Here is a 17756-nt window from a genome sequence, read left to right on the forward strand (position 1 = left end):
GTTGTGTCTTAAAGCAACAACAGCACTGGGTGCCTTGCTAACAGACTCCATGCAGCTTATCTGAATCACCTACCCAAAACTGAAATCACTTCAATCGAGACAGATGACGCAGTGCAGCCCATCCCACTACAGTGACAACTGGTGCCCTTGCTGCAGCCCACTCTGATCCAAGTCATCAGCAAGCAACTCTTATGACACTGTCCTGCACCTACTCCTCAGTGATCTTTGTTTTGAAGGAAGAAGAGGTAAACTGTAGACACACAGCTTTCTACTCTGAACCACTGAGTCTACTAGCATCAATTAAACTTCAGCTTACCCAAGCTCTGGTGTCAAAAGACCCAATCCATTAAAAAACAAAAACCAACAACAATACAGCAAGACAAAGAGAAATTTCACCCCTTAAAATGGTTAAAATCTGGCAAACACTTAAGTAATTAAAAGCAGACTAATCATGGCTGACAGCAGATCAACAGTATCAGTATGAACAACACTTATTCAGGTCTCTTAGTATGAAAAACGAAGGATAGATGCAAATTTTCCTGTTATTTTAAGGCCATCAAAGGTAGAGTATCTTTACGGTGGAATTTTTTATCCTGCCAGTGTAGCTGGAAGGAGATCACACAGGTATAACTGTTCTTCTGGAACGGCTTCTAAATAGTGTCTAAGGTGACTCACTCTTTGGTCATCTCTTTCATTTTTACTCCACTTCAACAGTTTTTGCCTTCCTCGAAGATAAGTGTGAGGGATGTTTCCTCCTCAAGGTCCAACACATCCAATGAACTTTCCTTAATGCTCTGTCAGTTGCAATGTGTCTTCTCCGAGGTCCCATCAGCTCTGAAAGCTTCCCTCACTTCTTAACAGCTCAATACACAGAGATACAATAAACTGAGCAAGAAGCCCTTGGATTCCATCTGTATTTTAAGTGGATGACTGAGAAAATACATAAATCTTATACTACCCCTCAAGAGATGCCAACAGTAACTTACATTAACAAAGGCATGCTTAAGAAAATATATATTTTGTATGTTGCAAAAACCCATTACTTGAAATTAATTTTCAGCTTGGAAACAAACTGGGCTAAGTCACTCCTATGGCACAATTCAGTCAAGTAACAGCTACTCTAGGCTGGCAGTAGAGCTCACTAGCAGCAACAGCTCCCAGAAGGGGAGAATCTAGCACATACCACGGGTACTTTATTCACACCATCACCTTCATCAGCACTTTCACTGAATGAGTAACTCCGCCCAATTCACGAGCAGGTTTTGCTGAATGATTACAGACCATCTGACATCTGCACTGTAACATGACAACTTAATGCTGGCTGTAACCCACAGCCAGCTGCTGTCCTACTCTAACAGGAATTAGAGCTCTGAAATTGAGCCTCCTGCCTGCCAGTGACTTACTCTTAGATTAATTTTTCCATGTAAAATTCTGGTTTTTCTTCAGTTTTGGCTCTCGGAAATGCTACTGTTTATGGGCACAGCACAGGTGACAGCATGAACTGCCTAAGCGGAGATGTTCTCTCTGTCTACTCTGTAACAACGTACTTTTCAACCTCTGTGTAGCCATGAAGATTGCCTTCCTTCTTGTTTTGCTGCATATCTTACACCATTTGGACAACAAAAAAGTAAAATCCATGATCAATACAGGATCCTGTTGGTCTCAGGGAGGACACAGTCTGAGATGAAACAAGTATTTCTTCCCTAATAAGATGGCAAACCCCTCAAGTACCTCATTCTGGTCCCTACTGGAAGATTTGAGGTTACTGGTAACAAAAGTTGGGGCAGTTAGTGCAGTGCATTTACTTGCAGAGGAAGATGCTGCAAAAAAAGAAAACAAAACCCAAAAAATCCACAGCAAAGCATGTGACATGGAAGTGAACCAGGGTCCAAGCAGGCTGTGGTATGAACTTTTAGCTTTACAGCTAATGCAGTTCCCTGGGATGTGACTCAATGAATGTGATGCTGAGGAGACCTCTAAGCCAAGGGGCTAAACTCCCTGGACGTGTATTTTTAGGTTTTTATAACCAATTCAAAACTGCTAATGTGTCAGGCTAGATCAGCACAAACTTAGGAGTAAGCTATATGCATCTCTTTACATGTAGGTATCAATGTGTCTCCAAACTTCAGCCACAATCCCAACTTAGGCAAAATTTATTGATTGCATCACTTATCTCCTCTGACTAGGGCATTTCAGAGCATGCATTGTACATAAACTCTTAAAGCCTAGACAATTTCAGGCCAATCAGACAGGCTGCCTGGTGTTTCAAGCTGCCTGGAACAGTTGGTGCTACACAGAAAAGGCATTCCACATTGCTGATTGGAACTCAGGTGCTGGATTCTGTTCAAGTCCCAAATTAAGCTATCTGGAGCCAGTCCTTAAGAGACTACAACTATTCACTTACCCTTTTTTTTCATCCCAGGCCAGAGGATTATGCAGCCTCAACCACTGTACGTTCTTGGCTTAGGGCAAAATGTCAGTGTTTTATCATCTCCTCAAAACAATTACTCTACTGATCAGTATCAGTTTATTCTCTCCTGCATTTCAAAACAATGTACTACTCACTCACTGGCACTAAATAATAGTAAGAGCCAGCAATGTCTGAGGTTAAAATACAGAGCTGTGCTTTACCAATATAATTTTGGCATCACGGTTCATTTTGACACATTGTGTGAATTCCCTATTGAGTGCTGCACTCTAAACAGAAAGTAGTGATGTCTTATCACTTCTGACCATCTGCTGACATATATTACTACAGAAATAACAGAAAAGGAATAAGTGCCTTTTTTAATAACATTTACTTAAAATCAGTTACTTAAGAATGCTGATTAGTCTTCTATAAACTGTGAACTAATGGTTTCTTGCATTCCCTCTGCTAAGCATCAGAGAATCCACACAAGCGGTGAGTCAAGCAGCCTTCCTCTCTCTGGAAAAGTAAACAGCATCTATTCCCTCTACCTATCTGCCTGCTTTCAGGAAAACTGGACAAAACTTTACAGCTTCAAGATTCCTGTGTTTAAGTCAAACGTATTATGGAGATAGACCCAGAACAATTAAAAAAAAAAAAAAATCCTAGTGCCTTACTTTACCACGACAATAAAGAAAAAGTATAGCTTAGGTTTTAATAACTAACCATTCAATTGCCACGATATACCCATATGAACATTCCTGAGACTTAAAGCACCCTTTTGCAGCAGAATTGAGTTCCCAGAAGCAGTCCACACCAAACCATTCCAGACATTAATAAAAAAAAAAGTTTGAAATCAACCCTAAAAAACTATGTTGGATGAATGAAGTGGGTCCAATCCAGTCCCTGAATAGACAAGTGTTACCATATGCATGGAATGTGAGGTCTGACTCTGACTCAATTTAATTTAAGGTGCTCGTTTATATAGTTAATTATCTTTGCTTATGCATAAAGTGTAGGCAGATAAGGTTTATAAGCCTAAAATTTGATAAATTTTGTTTGTTTGTTTACAAGTTACAAAATACTCACACTCATCAGTCCCTCTTGGCAGTACGCTGACAGCTTCATAAGCAGTCAAAGGCAGAAGAACAATATGGACTACTGTCCTCAGGGAGGAAAAAGAAAAAAATAAAAAAACAAGATCCGAATCTAATCATAACCAAAACTACCTTCTGCAATAAGATGTGAGGAAAAGAGAGATTGCCCTCTAGTGTTTAGCTCCAGGGAACAACATAAATGCTGTGAAAGGTTTTCTTAAACTGTAGCATAAAGGCCCAGTAAACATCTGCAGAGCTGAATGGTTAAGTGGTCTTGGCTGCATGAGCACACTCATGGCAGTGAGAAATTAGTATGTGAAAGACACTTTAACGACAAACACAGAGACCTGACTTGGCTTCTTCCCCCCACATTTACTGACTTTGTTGGACTGGTTTGGATTTAATGTTATGTATCACAAAACTTATTTATTGAGATCTAAATTACACATGCTTACTTTCAGGAGACTGCTGAAAACATAACTTTTCCTAAATGAAGGAGAAATCATTAACAGTAACTTCTGCAAAATCCATCAGAGCTCTGTTGACCTACTGGCAATATGAGCAATGTTGGTGGCAGCAGGTGTTACATGTTTTGGTCATTACTGAAACTATGAATTATCAGATTATTATTGTGCATTATTATGCAATGCATTATCTACATGCATTGAAAACAGATACAGACTGTCTAAATAACAGAAACCTCACCCCATCATGTTTCTTTAACTTAAGGAATCAACAGGTTATTACTAAGCTATCGGACAGAAAATGCATTTTTCTGCAGCCCAAAAGCTTACATGGCATTTCCCCTTCACGCATTTGGACCTAAATATAGTAAAGAGCTAATTATCAAGGGGAAAAAAAAAAAAAAGGCAGCAATGCTCTCCAACAAATTTCCTTGCCTCCTTCTATCCCAAACAGATGTGCTGGACCTCTTTAGTTAGTTAGTCTTCTACTTTTCCTCTCCAAATATAAAACTAAAGCCCACACATCATTTTGGTTTTGACTGGTTTTAGGAGCTTATCATACAGGCTGACATGTAACATGATTTTATTTTAAAAAATTCATTAATTAAATGCCTAAGACTTTTTGAATTTGCAAACAAACCCCCTAGTTTTAAGGCACCACGATTAATTCTTTAGAAGACCTGAAGGTCAATAAATTATTGCTATATTGGCAAAAAGACCATCATGCATGGTTCAGAAGTACACATGCAGATCAATGGGGACAAGGTAACAAAGCAGTATTGGGTGTCAACCTTCTACATATTTTAGTAGTAATTCAAGTCAGCGCCAATCAGCTTTAAGCCAAAGTGATTTTAGACACAGTTATATGATTTTTATTTATATACACACACAAGTATGAGCTATGCATTTACAACGTACATACACTTGTCTGTAAAATTAGCTACTCCTGCTCCTTAACCTACTCAAGCTAACTTTTTTTTTTTTAAACCAGACTGCAATTTCTCACAGAAAAAACCTTAAAGAACCATCAAGCATTTTAATTTTTTTAAAAGTAGTATTCTGTTTAGGTTTTTTTTTTTTTCTTTCATTCTTTTATGAAACAAGGTCTTTTAGATTCAGTTACAGGGGATTTTAAGTTTCATAATACAGCTTAACAAAATCATCAGGAGATATATCAGAATAGGAATAAACTTAGCAGTTTTAAGTTTCCAAACTGAACAGAGTGTCTCGTTACTATAAACCCTCTCATTTGATTTCCCATTGAACACAGAGCGAAGAGCAAGTGCAGTTTGTTCAGGGCCAGTAGCCTTCTAATAGGTGAAATGAACTGTCTGACCCTGTTTCTTTCAATCCCATATGTGCCTACACCTCTAAGTCAGCAGTGTTCAGAAAAGCAGAACAGATCTTCCAGGATCATGGTCTGAATCAGCAACAGCCACTACAAGTAAGAGAAAAAAAGCTCTGCAGCCCTAGGGAACTAACTCAGGAGAGCAGTTTTTCAGATTATGTTGTGCTAGTTCACCCACCTGGACTGGAGGTTGTCCCCAGGGGTCTCCTTCCCAGGATCAACTTGGGAGCAGGAACATACTCCATGAAAGCCACCCTTCCCTCCTGCACCCCTTCCACTGCCCTTCAGCCCTTTCCTCCATCACTTAACGGAAGCTCAGCCCTTCTCATCACATCACAGAATCGCAAAATGTTAGGGATTGGAAGGGACCTCAAAAGATCATCTAGTCCAGTCCCCCCGCCAGAGCAGGAAATGGCACAGGACAAGATTCTTCCCTCTCATCCCAAGGAAAAGACTAATAAACCACAGCCAAAAACCACTCATCCTATGCAAAACATGTTCCCTGACTCTTTTTAAAAACAAATCAGTCAAAAGCAGGCTACATTACTCTTCCCCTGTGGTACTTCTCAGCAGGCAGAAGGACCTCCCTACATGAAAGTCTAATTCAGTAGGTCTGAACACAAGATAACACACGTAACTTTTTGAAAGGACTGACAGCTGAACATTTTTGTGGAGATCAGGTCACACAGCAGGAGAAGACTGCGACACACCTTCATCCCTACCAAAGAAAATGACATAAAATTCGTGACCGAACAGTAGGCAACTCTGATCTAACTGAAGACTTATGAGACAGCATCCACAATATGCATAGTCTTTTCCATTACAATCACACACAAAAGCCAATAAAATCTTTCCAAAAAAAATCAGATGATACAAAAGGAAAAAGAAAAATAATATTTAAAAAAAAAAAAAAAAAAGAAACAAAAGCATCCAAGGGCTAAATATTTTTTTACCTCATCTGCTTATTAAGCTAACGAAGAAAACCCCCAGTTGACCAGAAAGAAAAACTGCAATAGGGAGAACACACTTTGTAGAAAAGCAACATTAAGGTGGAAAAATATCAAGAGGTGCATATTGCCCCCCTCAAAAGCAAAAAGTAGAAGTTTTTGCAACACATATATAGTAGGAAACCTCATCTTTGGCCCACTACAAACATATATGCTGATGTCATGGTTACCTACCAGTCTGGTACTGCATGCCAGTCAGTGAATATTCCACCTGTACATTGAGCACCACATTCAATGAGATGACCTGCAAGGCTAGGAAAATGGCATTCAAATAATTAAATATTCTGTAAAATCGAGTTTCACAAATCCAGCTTTAAAATGTAATAGTACAGTGGAAATAAAGCTAAATAACAGAACATGCTAATTTTTCCCTCACAGGCATCTAATACATTTATAAATTTTGCATTAAACACAACAAGGGATTCTGAAAGATGAATATAAGAAGAGTTGGAAGGAATCACTTATACATGAAAAATGAAGTTAATTTCCTGAAAAAAAATGAAGACCTAAAAGATTATCTGACACCAAAACCAAAGTTTCGTTGGTCATTTAAGAATTCTTGATGTAAATTTAGTATCTTTACAGTATCTGCACTATGTATAACTGTATACGCAAAGCCCATTTTTAATCCAAGAGACACAAGATCTCACTTCCAATGAGAAAGAAAGAATGTATTATGATTATGTATTATGATTTTCAAATCTTTGATTGTGATAGTCCATAAACACTTGGAAAATCATCATCTATCATCCCCAGTTTGGTGGAGCCAGAGTTTCTCTCTGCATTTATATTCAAACAACAGGAGGTCCAAACACACTATTACTAGGTGTACTTGGATTACCTAAGCAGTCACTCATTTTTATAAACTTCAGCACAGTCTGACCTTGCAGAAAGTTGAATTAGGTGACAGAATTTTACTCAATGCTTTCCATATCAGAGTCTTAACTGTAGGACTTACAACTAGGGTTTGAAAACGGGAGTACTGACATGGAGCTTCTGTAAAACCACACAAGGATGCTGACTACTGACTGAATCTCCTTCTGCACATCTTTGAGGATAAAACCTGCCACCATCTCAACCATGGAAACAGTGACGGCCAAACAGAAAAAGCTGGGAATCACTGGTCTGTACTGTAAGATTTCATCTCTTGACATAAAATGGATAGGAAGAGAAAATTAAGCTGATAAATAAAATCACTCACTCCCTTCCTCATTTTGTTATTTTACACTGGGTCTATAATGAAGTTTCTGTGATTTCCATTCCAAATAAGAGAATATTAAGTGAGCCTTAAAAAAGAACCCAAAACGTAACAAAAATCTTCAAATAAATAATTCAATAATATGCAAAATCACCGCTTAAAAAGTTCCTTTATCCTGACACTGTATGATATGAGACATAAATTCACTCATTTCTTCTTATATCATTTACCTTCCTGCAGCTAGCAAGTCAAATTCATCCCTATTCCAGCCAAACTAGAAGAAAAATACAAATACGTTACATATATTAAAGTTTCACACGGTACAGAAAACTGCACATGGTATGTTCATTATTTTGAGTAACAATGCATTGGATGTTTTTACTTAACTGCAGAAGTCTAAAGAACAATAACTGGCAGAAGCTGTACGTTGATTTGAGTTGCTATACAGTAAATCAGCATAAGAGCTCTGACGTATTTCGTTTTTTCTCCTATTAATACACCCAAACATAAATTCTCAGTCATACTGTCTTAAAAAAAACCTGGAAGTGCAATATTCATGTTACTCAAAATTTGCATATCCCAGAGGTTTAAAAGTCTAGCGCCTGTTTTGTGTCAGATAAACAAACCACTACACTTTTTCAGCTTTTGAAAGTTATTACTTCCTGGAGCACTACCAGTCATCCTTAAAAACTGGAAGTATGTTTTCTGTTTAACTAGCAATTATATTTCCCAAGTTCAACACAGTGCAAGTAACATATATACATTGTTTCTTATTTAGAACCTCACAGAAATCTTCCTAAAACTTTTCAATAAATTGGATAATGCCTCTCTGGAGTAAATAATACCCACTGAGAACTATTTTGAGAATGTAAATAGCTAGCAATAAAATAACAACTCATAATGGCAGTTATAAATGGGAAAGTTTAATTCTAGATTAAGTAATGGTTGACAGGCATGAAGTCAGATGAGCATGAAGTTTTAGAAAGGATGTTTCTAACTAGCCACTAACACTTCTGTTTTTTAAATATGCACTAAAAGAAAGCTTCTACATTTCACGGTGTGTGGTCATTCACAAAAATGTATAACATATTCAAAATACTTCAGAAAACCACATATCCTGCTTGTATAACTTGTTGAAATTCAAGGAATTTGAGAAATGTTGTATTGAAACTCAACTACTTAAAATAAAACTGGTTACCCATTCAAAAGGACCAGTGTTTTAGACCACCTCATGTGCCTTCCCTCTCCCCCTCCCAAAAACAAAGTGAGTTCTACTATCACCACCTTGTGGTAAAGAAAGATAGACCTGTTCCTTAACCTTACACACCAGATTTTAAAGAGGAGGGGAAAAAACAAAACAAAACAAAACAAACAACTAAGACTGAAATACTGGTGAAACACAGTAAGACTTCCTTAACTTCACCAAAACACTTTCCAGCTTCATGATAGACAAGTTCATAAACAACCCTGCTGTAAGTGTAGGAAAAGTGGAAGCTGGTAACCTTTCATGCACCTAAGGAAAAAGAGCACTTAAGGCGCTCATTATTTTTAAATTACTAACTACATTTTCATAAGAGAAAAAAAATTGCCTGACAATGGTTACTGAATATTCATTCCCATATGTTCATTATCATACAGAAATTCATTTGTACTTACAGAATGAATGAGTGGTCCTAATACAATCCCACTGTCAACGCATCTACCTGTCACAACAATATCAGCTCCAAGGTCAAGAGCTCTGCTTATTGGTCTTGCACTAAAGATGACAAAACAAAACAGAAAACCTTTTACCTTTTTAAGCATCATCTTAAAAAAAAAAAAAAAAAAAAAAAAAACAACACCAAAACATAAAAATCAGTTCCCTGAAACACACAGGATAAAAATAACTTTAAAATCCTGTAGGAAACCAATTATATCAACTTTAACAACCAATTTGTCATTTTGTATATACAACAGTAGTATTTTAAAAAGCAAACATCAGAACACCCTATCACATTCAGGTACCTAAATCACATAGTTGAAACACTTGTCCTGATGGTCACAGAAACTGTTTTGAACATAGTGCACAGACGTTCACTTCTATTGTCAGTAACAGAAATTATTGTTTTTCAGAAATTCATTATTCTTATTTATTTGCCGATGAGTCTATAAAGACCAATATTCTTCACAAAGAAAACTTGGTGACTCTGCCCTCCAATTTTTAGTCTTTCAGGTCAAATTCTGTAAGTGTTTTTAGAATTTGCAATATCAACCAACTTCAAGAAGAGCACCATGCAGTCATTATTTTCAGAGACTCAGGCAACAGATTTTCCAGGTTTGTTAGGTAAGAGTCAGCCCAGCCAAAATTAGTTGAACCACTTGAGTTCCCATGCATCTGCTGGATTCTTTTCCATGAAAAAGACAGCTTGAAAACACAAACCGTGTAAACCATGTGCATTGAAGAACAAAACCAAGAGCAGTGTTTTACTAGTTTCTATGGACTTTGTCCTGCTTTTGTCAAGAGGTAAGTTAGAAAAAACAGAAGTTCTCTTAGTGATTTAAACACAAAAAGTATGTGTTTTTTTTCCCCACTGCTACATGAACCAAAGGATACTATCTAGAACAACAAGCAGATAAACAGCATACAGAAACAACTTACACCTCTGGGCACAGCGTGAAGTAACAGTCACCGGTAAAAAGCACGAATGGGGCTTCTGCATACATACAAACAGGATACTGACAGAAAAACTGTGTAACTACCTTTAAAAAGCAGTAAATAAAGCCATTTGGCTCTGTTGTTAAAAATGCACATGCACTCAATCTACAGAACTCCTAATAGCCCAAATCAGAAACAGAAGAAACAATACCCCAGTGCAAATTTCTAAGATGTTTACAAACTTGAATCAAAGTGTAAACGTCAGATTTATGGAATTAAAAGTGAGCTATCAACAGAACGTACAGATTTTACCCAATACACTCTGATGTTGACTTCTTTTATATATACAGATTTATCATTTAATTTATGAATAAGCATCCACTGCTGATGCTGTCAAAGAAAAATGTAACTTATGAAAATGACTAGTTTAAGAGGCTGGTAATAGTTGTACATTTCAGTGCAACTGACTTTAAGGAGGCATAAATAAATATCACTTTTATTAGAAAACCAAGAGCAACAGTTCACTGTTCCAACATCCATTAATGAAGCAGAGACGGATGTAACGGATTTTTAAAATGTCTCATCCTCATAGGAGTCTGCTTTTGTGCTCATTGCTTTGATTTGCATTGCTTTTTAAATTCATTAATAAATAATGAATCACCAGAACTGGAATGAACATTTTCTCACCCAAGTCACAAACATTATTTCTTAGATTTCATTTACAGTTGTGCAAATGTTGCAAGTCGAAGTTTAACAAACAGAAAATCCAGCAACAACAGAAAACACTAAAGTAAAATTTTAAAAGACTCATCTATTAAAAGGTTCTTGTTTTACAGAGAAAAATACATGCTGTGTTGAGTACAGCCAGATCCTTTATCTGCCAGAGATGCATTTTTGGAAAGTACAATAATGATGATAAAAGAGAGAGCACAGCAGTTTTTTCCATAAAGGTAAGAAAGGGGAGACTGCGTGCATAAACTTTAGACATACACCAAACAGAAATACAGGAGGGATTATATATATGACATGGAGGATGGAAAAGCAAAACCAGGATCACCATGACCATCAACTGGAAGAGATACTGTCTTTTGGGAACAGCTCACCATTGTCGCATTTCTCAGTCCTTCCCCTTTAATAGACTTGATGGACATTGATCTACCTGAAGAAGTTGATGGTGACAATGAAAATGCAATGGTTCACATACAGGCAGCTAGAATGCCTGCATTTTGAGATTTATGGGAGGCCTTTAATATCATGAAGGAGGCAAGGGAGATCTTTTAAAACAGTGATCCATGCTGGAAAGCCAGCTTCCAAAATCCCAGTGCTACAAAGCCTGACACACAATCCAGTGCAGCCTGGATTGTGCAGCTCCCACCACACTCAGAGCACATCCCAGCACTTTAATTCCTTGGTTGCATCGCTCTAGGGGCAACATCCTAAACAACTGCACCATGCAGCAAAAGGATACTCTGCATATGAAAACAGATTTTTGCAATTGTTATAACTAAACAAACTATTTTGGCTTGAACTAAAACCTGAGGCTTCACAGGAGTTATAATGCTAAGGAGTCACAACTGGCAGGGCTCTAAATTAGAAGTTTATTTACAAGTTACAAACATTTTTCTCCTGGTTGCCTGAATGACATGAAAGTGAACTTTACATACTACGCCGTTCTACTTGCAAAACAACACAATGTCAGGAAAACAACATGTTAAAATTATTTTTCCACAACAAAAACAACTTGCTAAAATAACTCACCCAAGATACACATTCATGCTATGAATATTCTCTGGAAATCGTTTGCCGCTCTCTAAATCAGTGATACCAGCTCCTTTCAGGTTCTCTTTCTGTTAGAAACCAAAGAAAACACCAAATCTGTGAGTATTTTGTAGTATCTACTGTAAGCCTTTTATTAGTATCAGACAACAGATCCCCCTCACAGCAACTCTAATAAAAGAATAATCATTAAAATTAGCAACAATACAAATCAGTTGAATGGCTAAGAGCCCTAGACACACTTTTAGCCATAGTTTTCCAGCACACAGAAAAGTAAGTCAGTCTTTAAAGAATGCAAGTCCATTCACAGATGGCCAACAACAATGTAGTATATTCTCTAGGCTTTTTAAACTGTCTATAACTGCTGTAGGACTGAATAAACCAAACCCTGCAAACAGAAATGTGTCTGTCATAACCACCATGGTGGCGGTGGCCAGAAAGCAAGGCTAATTCTGCAGTTCCAGGTGATACTTAGAAAACGTTGCATATGTACGAGAGGTAGGTTGGGGTGGGTGGTTTTGACCATGCATCAGGCAGCTTGGGAAACCAGTGGATTCAAGGGCCTGTGACTGCACAGAACCGATGCCTAATGCTAGTTACAGGAGGAATCTATCATATAGTGTGGAAAAAAGTCCTTCCTCTTTCAATTAATTTGGTATACTGTGGTAAGGACTGAAATCCTCCAAACCACAAATAACACTTCCTAGTGTAAATTATGATGTTTGGTATCAACAGCGTAAGGTGTCTGTAGACAGTAAAAGCTGTCTCTTTTCTGTTCCTATAATTTATACACTGACAATAGCACAGAAAATAATCCATTTCAGATCAGAAATGTCCATGCCAAGCTTAAATAATGACCATTTCACTGTTGTACCAGTAATGAAATTCTGGACTACTGGTGCTAAAGTAATTTCAGTAGGGCAGTAGTTTCTTGAAATGAAGTCCAAGCACTGCACACAATTTGCAAATAAAGAATCCTGATCATCTTCCACATTCAATAGCATGCAAGAAGTAACCAAGCCTACACAGATAAATAATTTGGCAAGTTACAGGCAGAGATTTAACCATAGTTCAAACCTACCCCCCTCTTAACCACCATCAACGTATAAGCTGTTTTTACAGTATATTTTCAGGTAAGGCAAACACTTTTTGTGGAACTAGACTTCATACACAAAGTGTCATCCTTTAAGTCAAAAAAAGCCATATATTTCATCTCTAGATTTCAAGGATTTTTTAAAATATTAAAACTTAAATCCTCCCACTTAGTTTTACCATACTGGCCACAAACAAAGTACTTAAAAACAGAAAAACAGGTACCTGTAAACAAAATAACAACTACTAAAACGAGTAATGAACATTTGAACACATGGTAACTATATCACATGCAAATTTAAGAGTTTTAACACTCAGGATTATTCATTTTGACAGAAACAGTAAGTAACAGCACATCTTGGCTTCTCCTCAAGAGCAAGGAGACCTTAGGTCAGATTTACAGTTTGCTTCAGAACCGTCAAAAGCAGATCCACAGTCTCAAAAAATTCACCCCCGTCACACATCAAACATAAGATGTGCCCAGAATTGTTTTCACGCATTAAAGAAAAATAAAGAGAATGAAGCAACAATTTTTAGATGCTTTTAACAGTAGAAGGCTACTGCATGAAGATATACAAAATAAATTCCTACAGGACAGTAAATGCCATCTTCATGTCATATAGACTAAAATAATTTCCACAATGCTACTTAAGACAAAGTAAAATACCTCATTCATTAGGTCATCTCCAGCAACAACAGCTATTTTCAAATCAACATCTGCTTTCTTTGCCACCTCCTGAAGGGCAGCTGCACAAGCAAGTGGATTAATTCCACCAGCATTACTGATGACACGAACACCTGAACAAAAAAAGCAAATTAAGTTCAGTAGCATCAGCAGTCACTTGTATTTTAAAAACTTAAAGGGTGCTGAAACGCAAGCAAGATGTCATCTTTGCAAGGTGTCAGATATCTAATCAAATAAGTACTAAAATCACATTAAAATATGAACATTATTTTATCTGTTAAAGGATCGGAGTGAATCAAAGCAAAATTGTTTACAGATACATAAGTGTTATAGATCATTTCTCGTCTTTCTTCTATGCACAGTAGGAAAAAGCAACCAAAAAGACACAAATGATCAGGCAGACAAACAGTATCAAAACAACTACAGGAACAGTATTTGACACAAGTCATTCAAGTATCCATGCCCTCCCAACAATGGTGTTAGCAAGGTACTGGGTACTTTGAAATAATTCCTCTTCTCTCAAGCTCAGAAAGCTGTGAAGCAATATTAATGTAAACAGAAAGTGATCAGAAGTAGTATTCTAAAACTATATGGGAATGTCAAAAAACTTTTAGATTGCATTGAAAATGTTTAGATCTCATGTTTTAATAAAGATCTGTAAAGCGATCTTCCATTCACAAATTAAAGCTACAGAAATAAATACATGTACATATTCATAATTAAAACAAACATTTCAAATTTACACAATGGCACCATCAGATCTGCACTTCACATTTATTAGGATGGGATTTTTGCTGATGTTTAAAACCCCATTCCTAAAGGACAGCAAAATGCTGGGGTAAAAAACATCTGTTTATAGCAACAGTAGCCAAACAAAGCTCATCTAAGCAAGTGAACTTGATTAACATATAAAATCATGCAAAGAGTAGCATACCTTTCCTGTGAATATCATTTATATAAGGAGCCATTGCAGCAGAGACAAAATCTGGAGTGTAACCTAAAACCTGAAAGAATTAAAAGCTGTAACCATTTGTCATGGTTAAGTCAATGCAATCCCTTTTCTTGGTTAACAAAAACGAGTGAACAGGGAACAACTAGATCTTAAAATGTTTGGATAATGTTACAGGAAAGGACACGAATGCTTTCACTAGATGAAACAGACTATATGAAAACAAATGCATAAAGGTGAGAAGTATACAAAACACAGGTGCCCCCAGAACTTGACATGTTTTAACCAGACGCCGAGCGCGATCGGGGCGGGCGGGAGCCGGGGAGGTACCGGAGCCGCCCGTCCCCGGTCAGGCTGCACCCACCCGGCCCGGCCCTCCCGCCGGAGCCCGCCCCGGCACGCTGGGGCTGCGCACCGGCTGCCAGCGGCTACTTACGGGAGACTGGGCTTTGGCGGCCGTCAGCAACGACATGGTGACCTCGGAGAGATAATCGAAGACGAGGAAATCCAGCTTCCCGCCGTACAGCAGCTGCGGCACTGGCGGGGCAGGGGAGAACCCGCCGTTAGCATCGCGGAACCCCCACCCCGCCCCGGGAGCTGCCCTGAGCCGGGGACAGCGCCCGGCGGTCCCGGCCCGCCGCTGGGCAGGGCTGCGGCGAACCAGGCCGTCCCGCCCCTGCTCTCGGTGACGGGCTTGCGGGCGGCCCGTCCCGTCCCGTCCCGTCCCGTCCCGCCCCGCCAGGGCGTGCAGCGGCAGCGCCGGCCCGGCCGCTTGCGCAACGGGGCTGTTCGCGGCGCTACCAGCCGTCGCTCGCCGACACGCTAGGCCTCAGCGCCCCAACGACCGTCCTCGCCGCCCGGCCGGGTTTCCCCGCCTTCCCCGCGGGCAGCCACCGCCCCGCCGCCTACCTGCGGCCGCTGTGTCGCCCCAGAAGCCCGAGGCGCAGCCGATGCGCACCGCGGCGCCTGCTGGGGGCTCGCAGCCGCCGCTGCGCCGCCTGCTCCAGCGGGGCGGGCGGGCAGCAGCCCCCAGGAGCCGCGGACCCCGGCGTCCCAGCAGCGCGGCGCAGCTCATGGTGGCGGCGCGCGGGTTCGCGGGCACCGCCCCTGGCTGAGACCCGGGCCCGCCCCGCGGCCCGCCCCGGCCCGGCCCGGCCCGGCCCAACCCGCGGCAGCGGCCTAACCGTGTCGGGGGTGCGCTGGGAGTGTGTGGGGGTGGCTGCGAGAAACGACGGGAGGAAGTTTCTCAACACGGAGTGTGCTGGAGAACGTGGCAGGAGCTCGGCAGTCCCGTCTGGGCCCCGCTGGGTCGAACGGCTGTGATGGCTCCAGTCCAGGACGGGCCGAAACGGGGCGGCCGGTTTGGTTCTGGTTTTATTCAGGCCCACGCTGGACATGGATCAGTGGCAGGCGGGTTTGTGGCTGCCGCGTCCCTGCGGTGCTGCAGGGCAGGTGAGGGCACCCGTGTCACTACAGAAACACCGTGTGAGGGTTAACCTGAAAAGTGGAAAACCCATTCAGGCCAGTGGTAACATCAAATGCAGGTCAGATACTCTGGTCATGACATTTTTATGAAACATTTCCCTCCTCCCATAAATAAAAAATGCGTGTATTTAAAAATAAGGCTTTCTGTGGAAGCACGTCTCGGTTTTGACAGGAAGGGTTTCTCAGGTCCCAGACTGATTTTCTAGACAGCAAACAAGAGGTAAATGTCACCAAAACAGCAAATTCCCCAGGAGGAACGACTTCCCAGACCCGAAGTCTGAATCGGAGGGCTGGCTTTGAACATCTACACGGACGGCTGAACATATGGAGCAGGAGTAACTACTACTTTTATACAGTCCTAAAATTACTTTCAGCCCTTTGAAGGCAACCACGAGGCTGATGTGCCCGCCGGTGAAAATGGGTTTGACACCCCTGAGTTGTAGAGGGACTTCAGAGTGACTCCCTGTCTACAGAAAATCCACATCATTCATCTGATAAGACAGGACTGTGACTGAGTTTTACATACTGATCTGGTGCAATAACTGCCAGGTCTCCCTTAACACGTACACTTTGATCCTAAGTGGTTTTGAATTATCTCTTGCAGAAGAAACAATAATAAAATGTGGGGTCTTTGTGGGAACACTGAAAATACAACGTTCAGTGCGACATCGACAATGCTAACTGTATCATGACGAGAAGTGGTTTTACTGATGTAAAAAGTCATTATGCTGAAAATATGTAAATAACTACTTTTGGAAATTGCTGATAAAGCGTCCAGTAAGAGTAATTTCTGATTGCAATTAGAAATTATGCAGTTGGGAGAAGACAGAAAATAATCATGCTGTGATCTTAGGATTCAGTTCTTTATTTAGGGAGGTGCGATATTTTCCTATCACAGAAAGACCATAAAGCACCATCTTCTAACCCCAGTGCCTAAAAAGTTATAAACAATTATTGTCCTCAGTGATTAAACAGGCAGAACCAGAGAGGTCACACAGAAAAGTTGGTTCCCTACACATAGAAAGGAACTAACTTTTGATTATTAAATTATTAAAGTATTTAATTATTATGTTGAAAGCACACAGGTTTTGAGTTCCTATAAAAAAGTAAACATCCAAACAATTGGAGGAAAAAAAACCCAAATATGCTGTGTATACATAGCTGACTCCAGATAGCTTTATCCTAAATATACCAATGTATATTTATTGTAGCTCCTTAAGGTAAACTTTGAAGCAAGAACAAGAAATAGCACTGTCTGGTATAAAATACACAGCCATCAGTATAGCCATAAAGACAAACGCTTTCTGTAGTTAAATTTTAAAGTGTCTTCTATGTGTGTTTCAATATGGAATACATTGCAGTAAGATTCCAACATACTGTAACAGCAGGAAACGTGGCTAATCCTCAGCAAGTCTTGCAATGGGCTCAAATGCTGTGGTGAAATTCAAGTGCAGTTTGCTGAGACTCCATAATCAACATGCTGCAGTCCTCACTGATTTCTGTGCTTAAACATATGCAAAATAAATGTTAATCATTAACAAAAATAATCATTATAACCTATGAATGTAAGTAAAATTCCTGCTGAAATGGGTCGGGCCAAGATTTCGTGCTGC

General features: G+C 39.7%; 1 protein-coding gene across 3 annotated transcripts in view; it reads right to left on the bottom strand.

Annotated features, from left to right (window-relative positions):
* The window catches only part of LOC102087742 (uncharacterized), a 61562-nt gene extending 45776 nt beyond the window's left edge, over positions 1 to 15786 (bottom strand). For 2 of the 3 annotated variants that reach the window (XM_065061485.1, XM_065061484.1), the window contains exons 1-8: positions 15568 to 15784; positions 15095 to 15195; positions 14644 to 14713; positions 13692 to 13822; positions 11915 to 12003; positions 9178 to 9277; positions 7752 to 7795; positions 6498 to 6575 (exon numbers count right to left, since the gene is read on the bottom strand). In XM_065061485.1, the coding sequence (XP_064917557.1) occupies positions 6498 to 6575; positions 7752 to 7795; positions 9178 to 9277; positions 11915 to 12003; positions 13692 to 13822; positions 14644 to 14713; positions 15095 to 15195; positions 15568 to 15733 (779 nt within the window). In that variant the 5' untranslated portion in view covers positions 15734 to 15784. Of the gene's footprint in view, positions 1 to 6497; positions 6576 to 7751; positions 7796 to 9177; positions 9278 to 11914; positions 12004 to 13691; positions 13823 to 14643; positions 14714 to 15094; positions 15196 to 15567 lie in introns of all 3 variants that reach the window. The other variant, XR_010472295.1, reaches the window with a different exon arrangement.
* Positions 15787 to 17756: the final 1970 nt, after the last annotated feature.

The sequence above is a fragment of the Columba livia genome, chromosome 4, assembly GCF_036013475.1.
Source record: "Columba livia isolate bColLiv1 breed racing homer chromosome 4, bColLiv1.pat.W.v2, whole genome shotgun sequence".
Classification (NCBI taxonomy): domain Eukaryota; kingdom Metazoa; phylum Chordata; class Aves; order Columbiformes; family Columbidae; genus Columba; species Columba livia.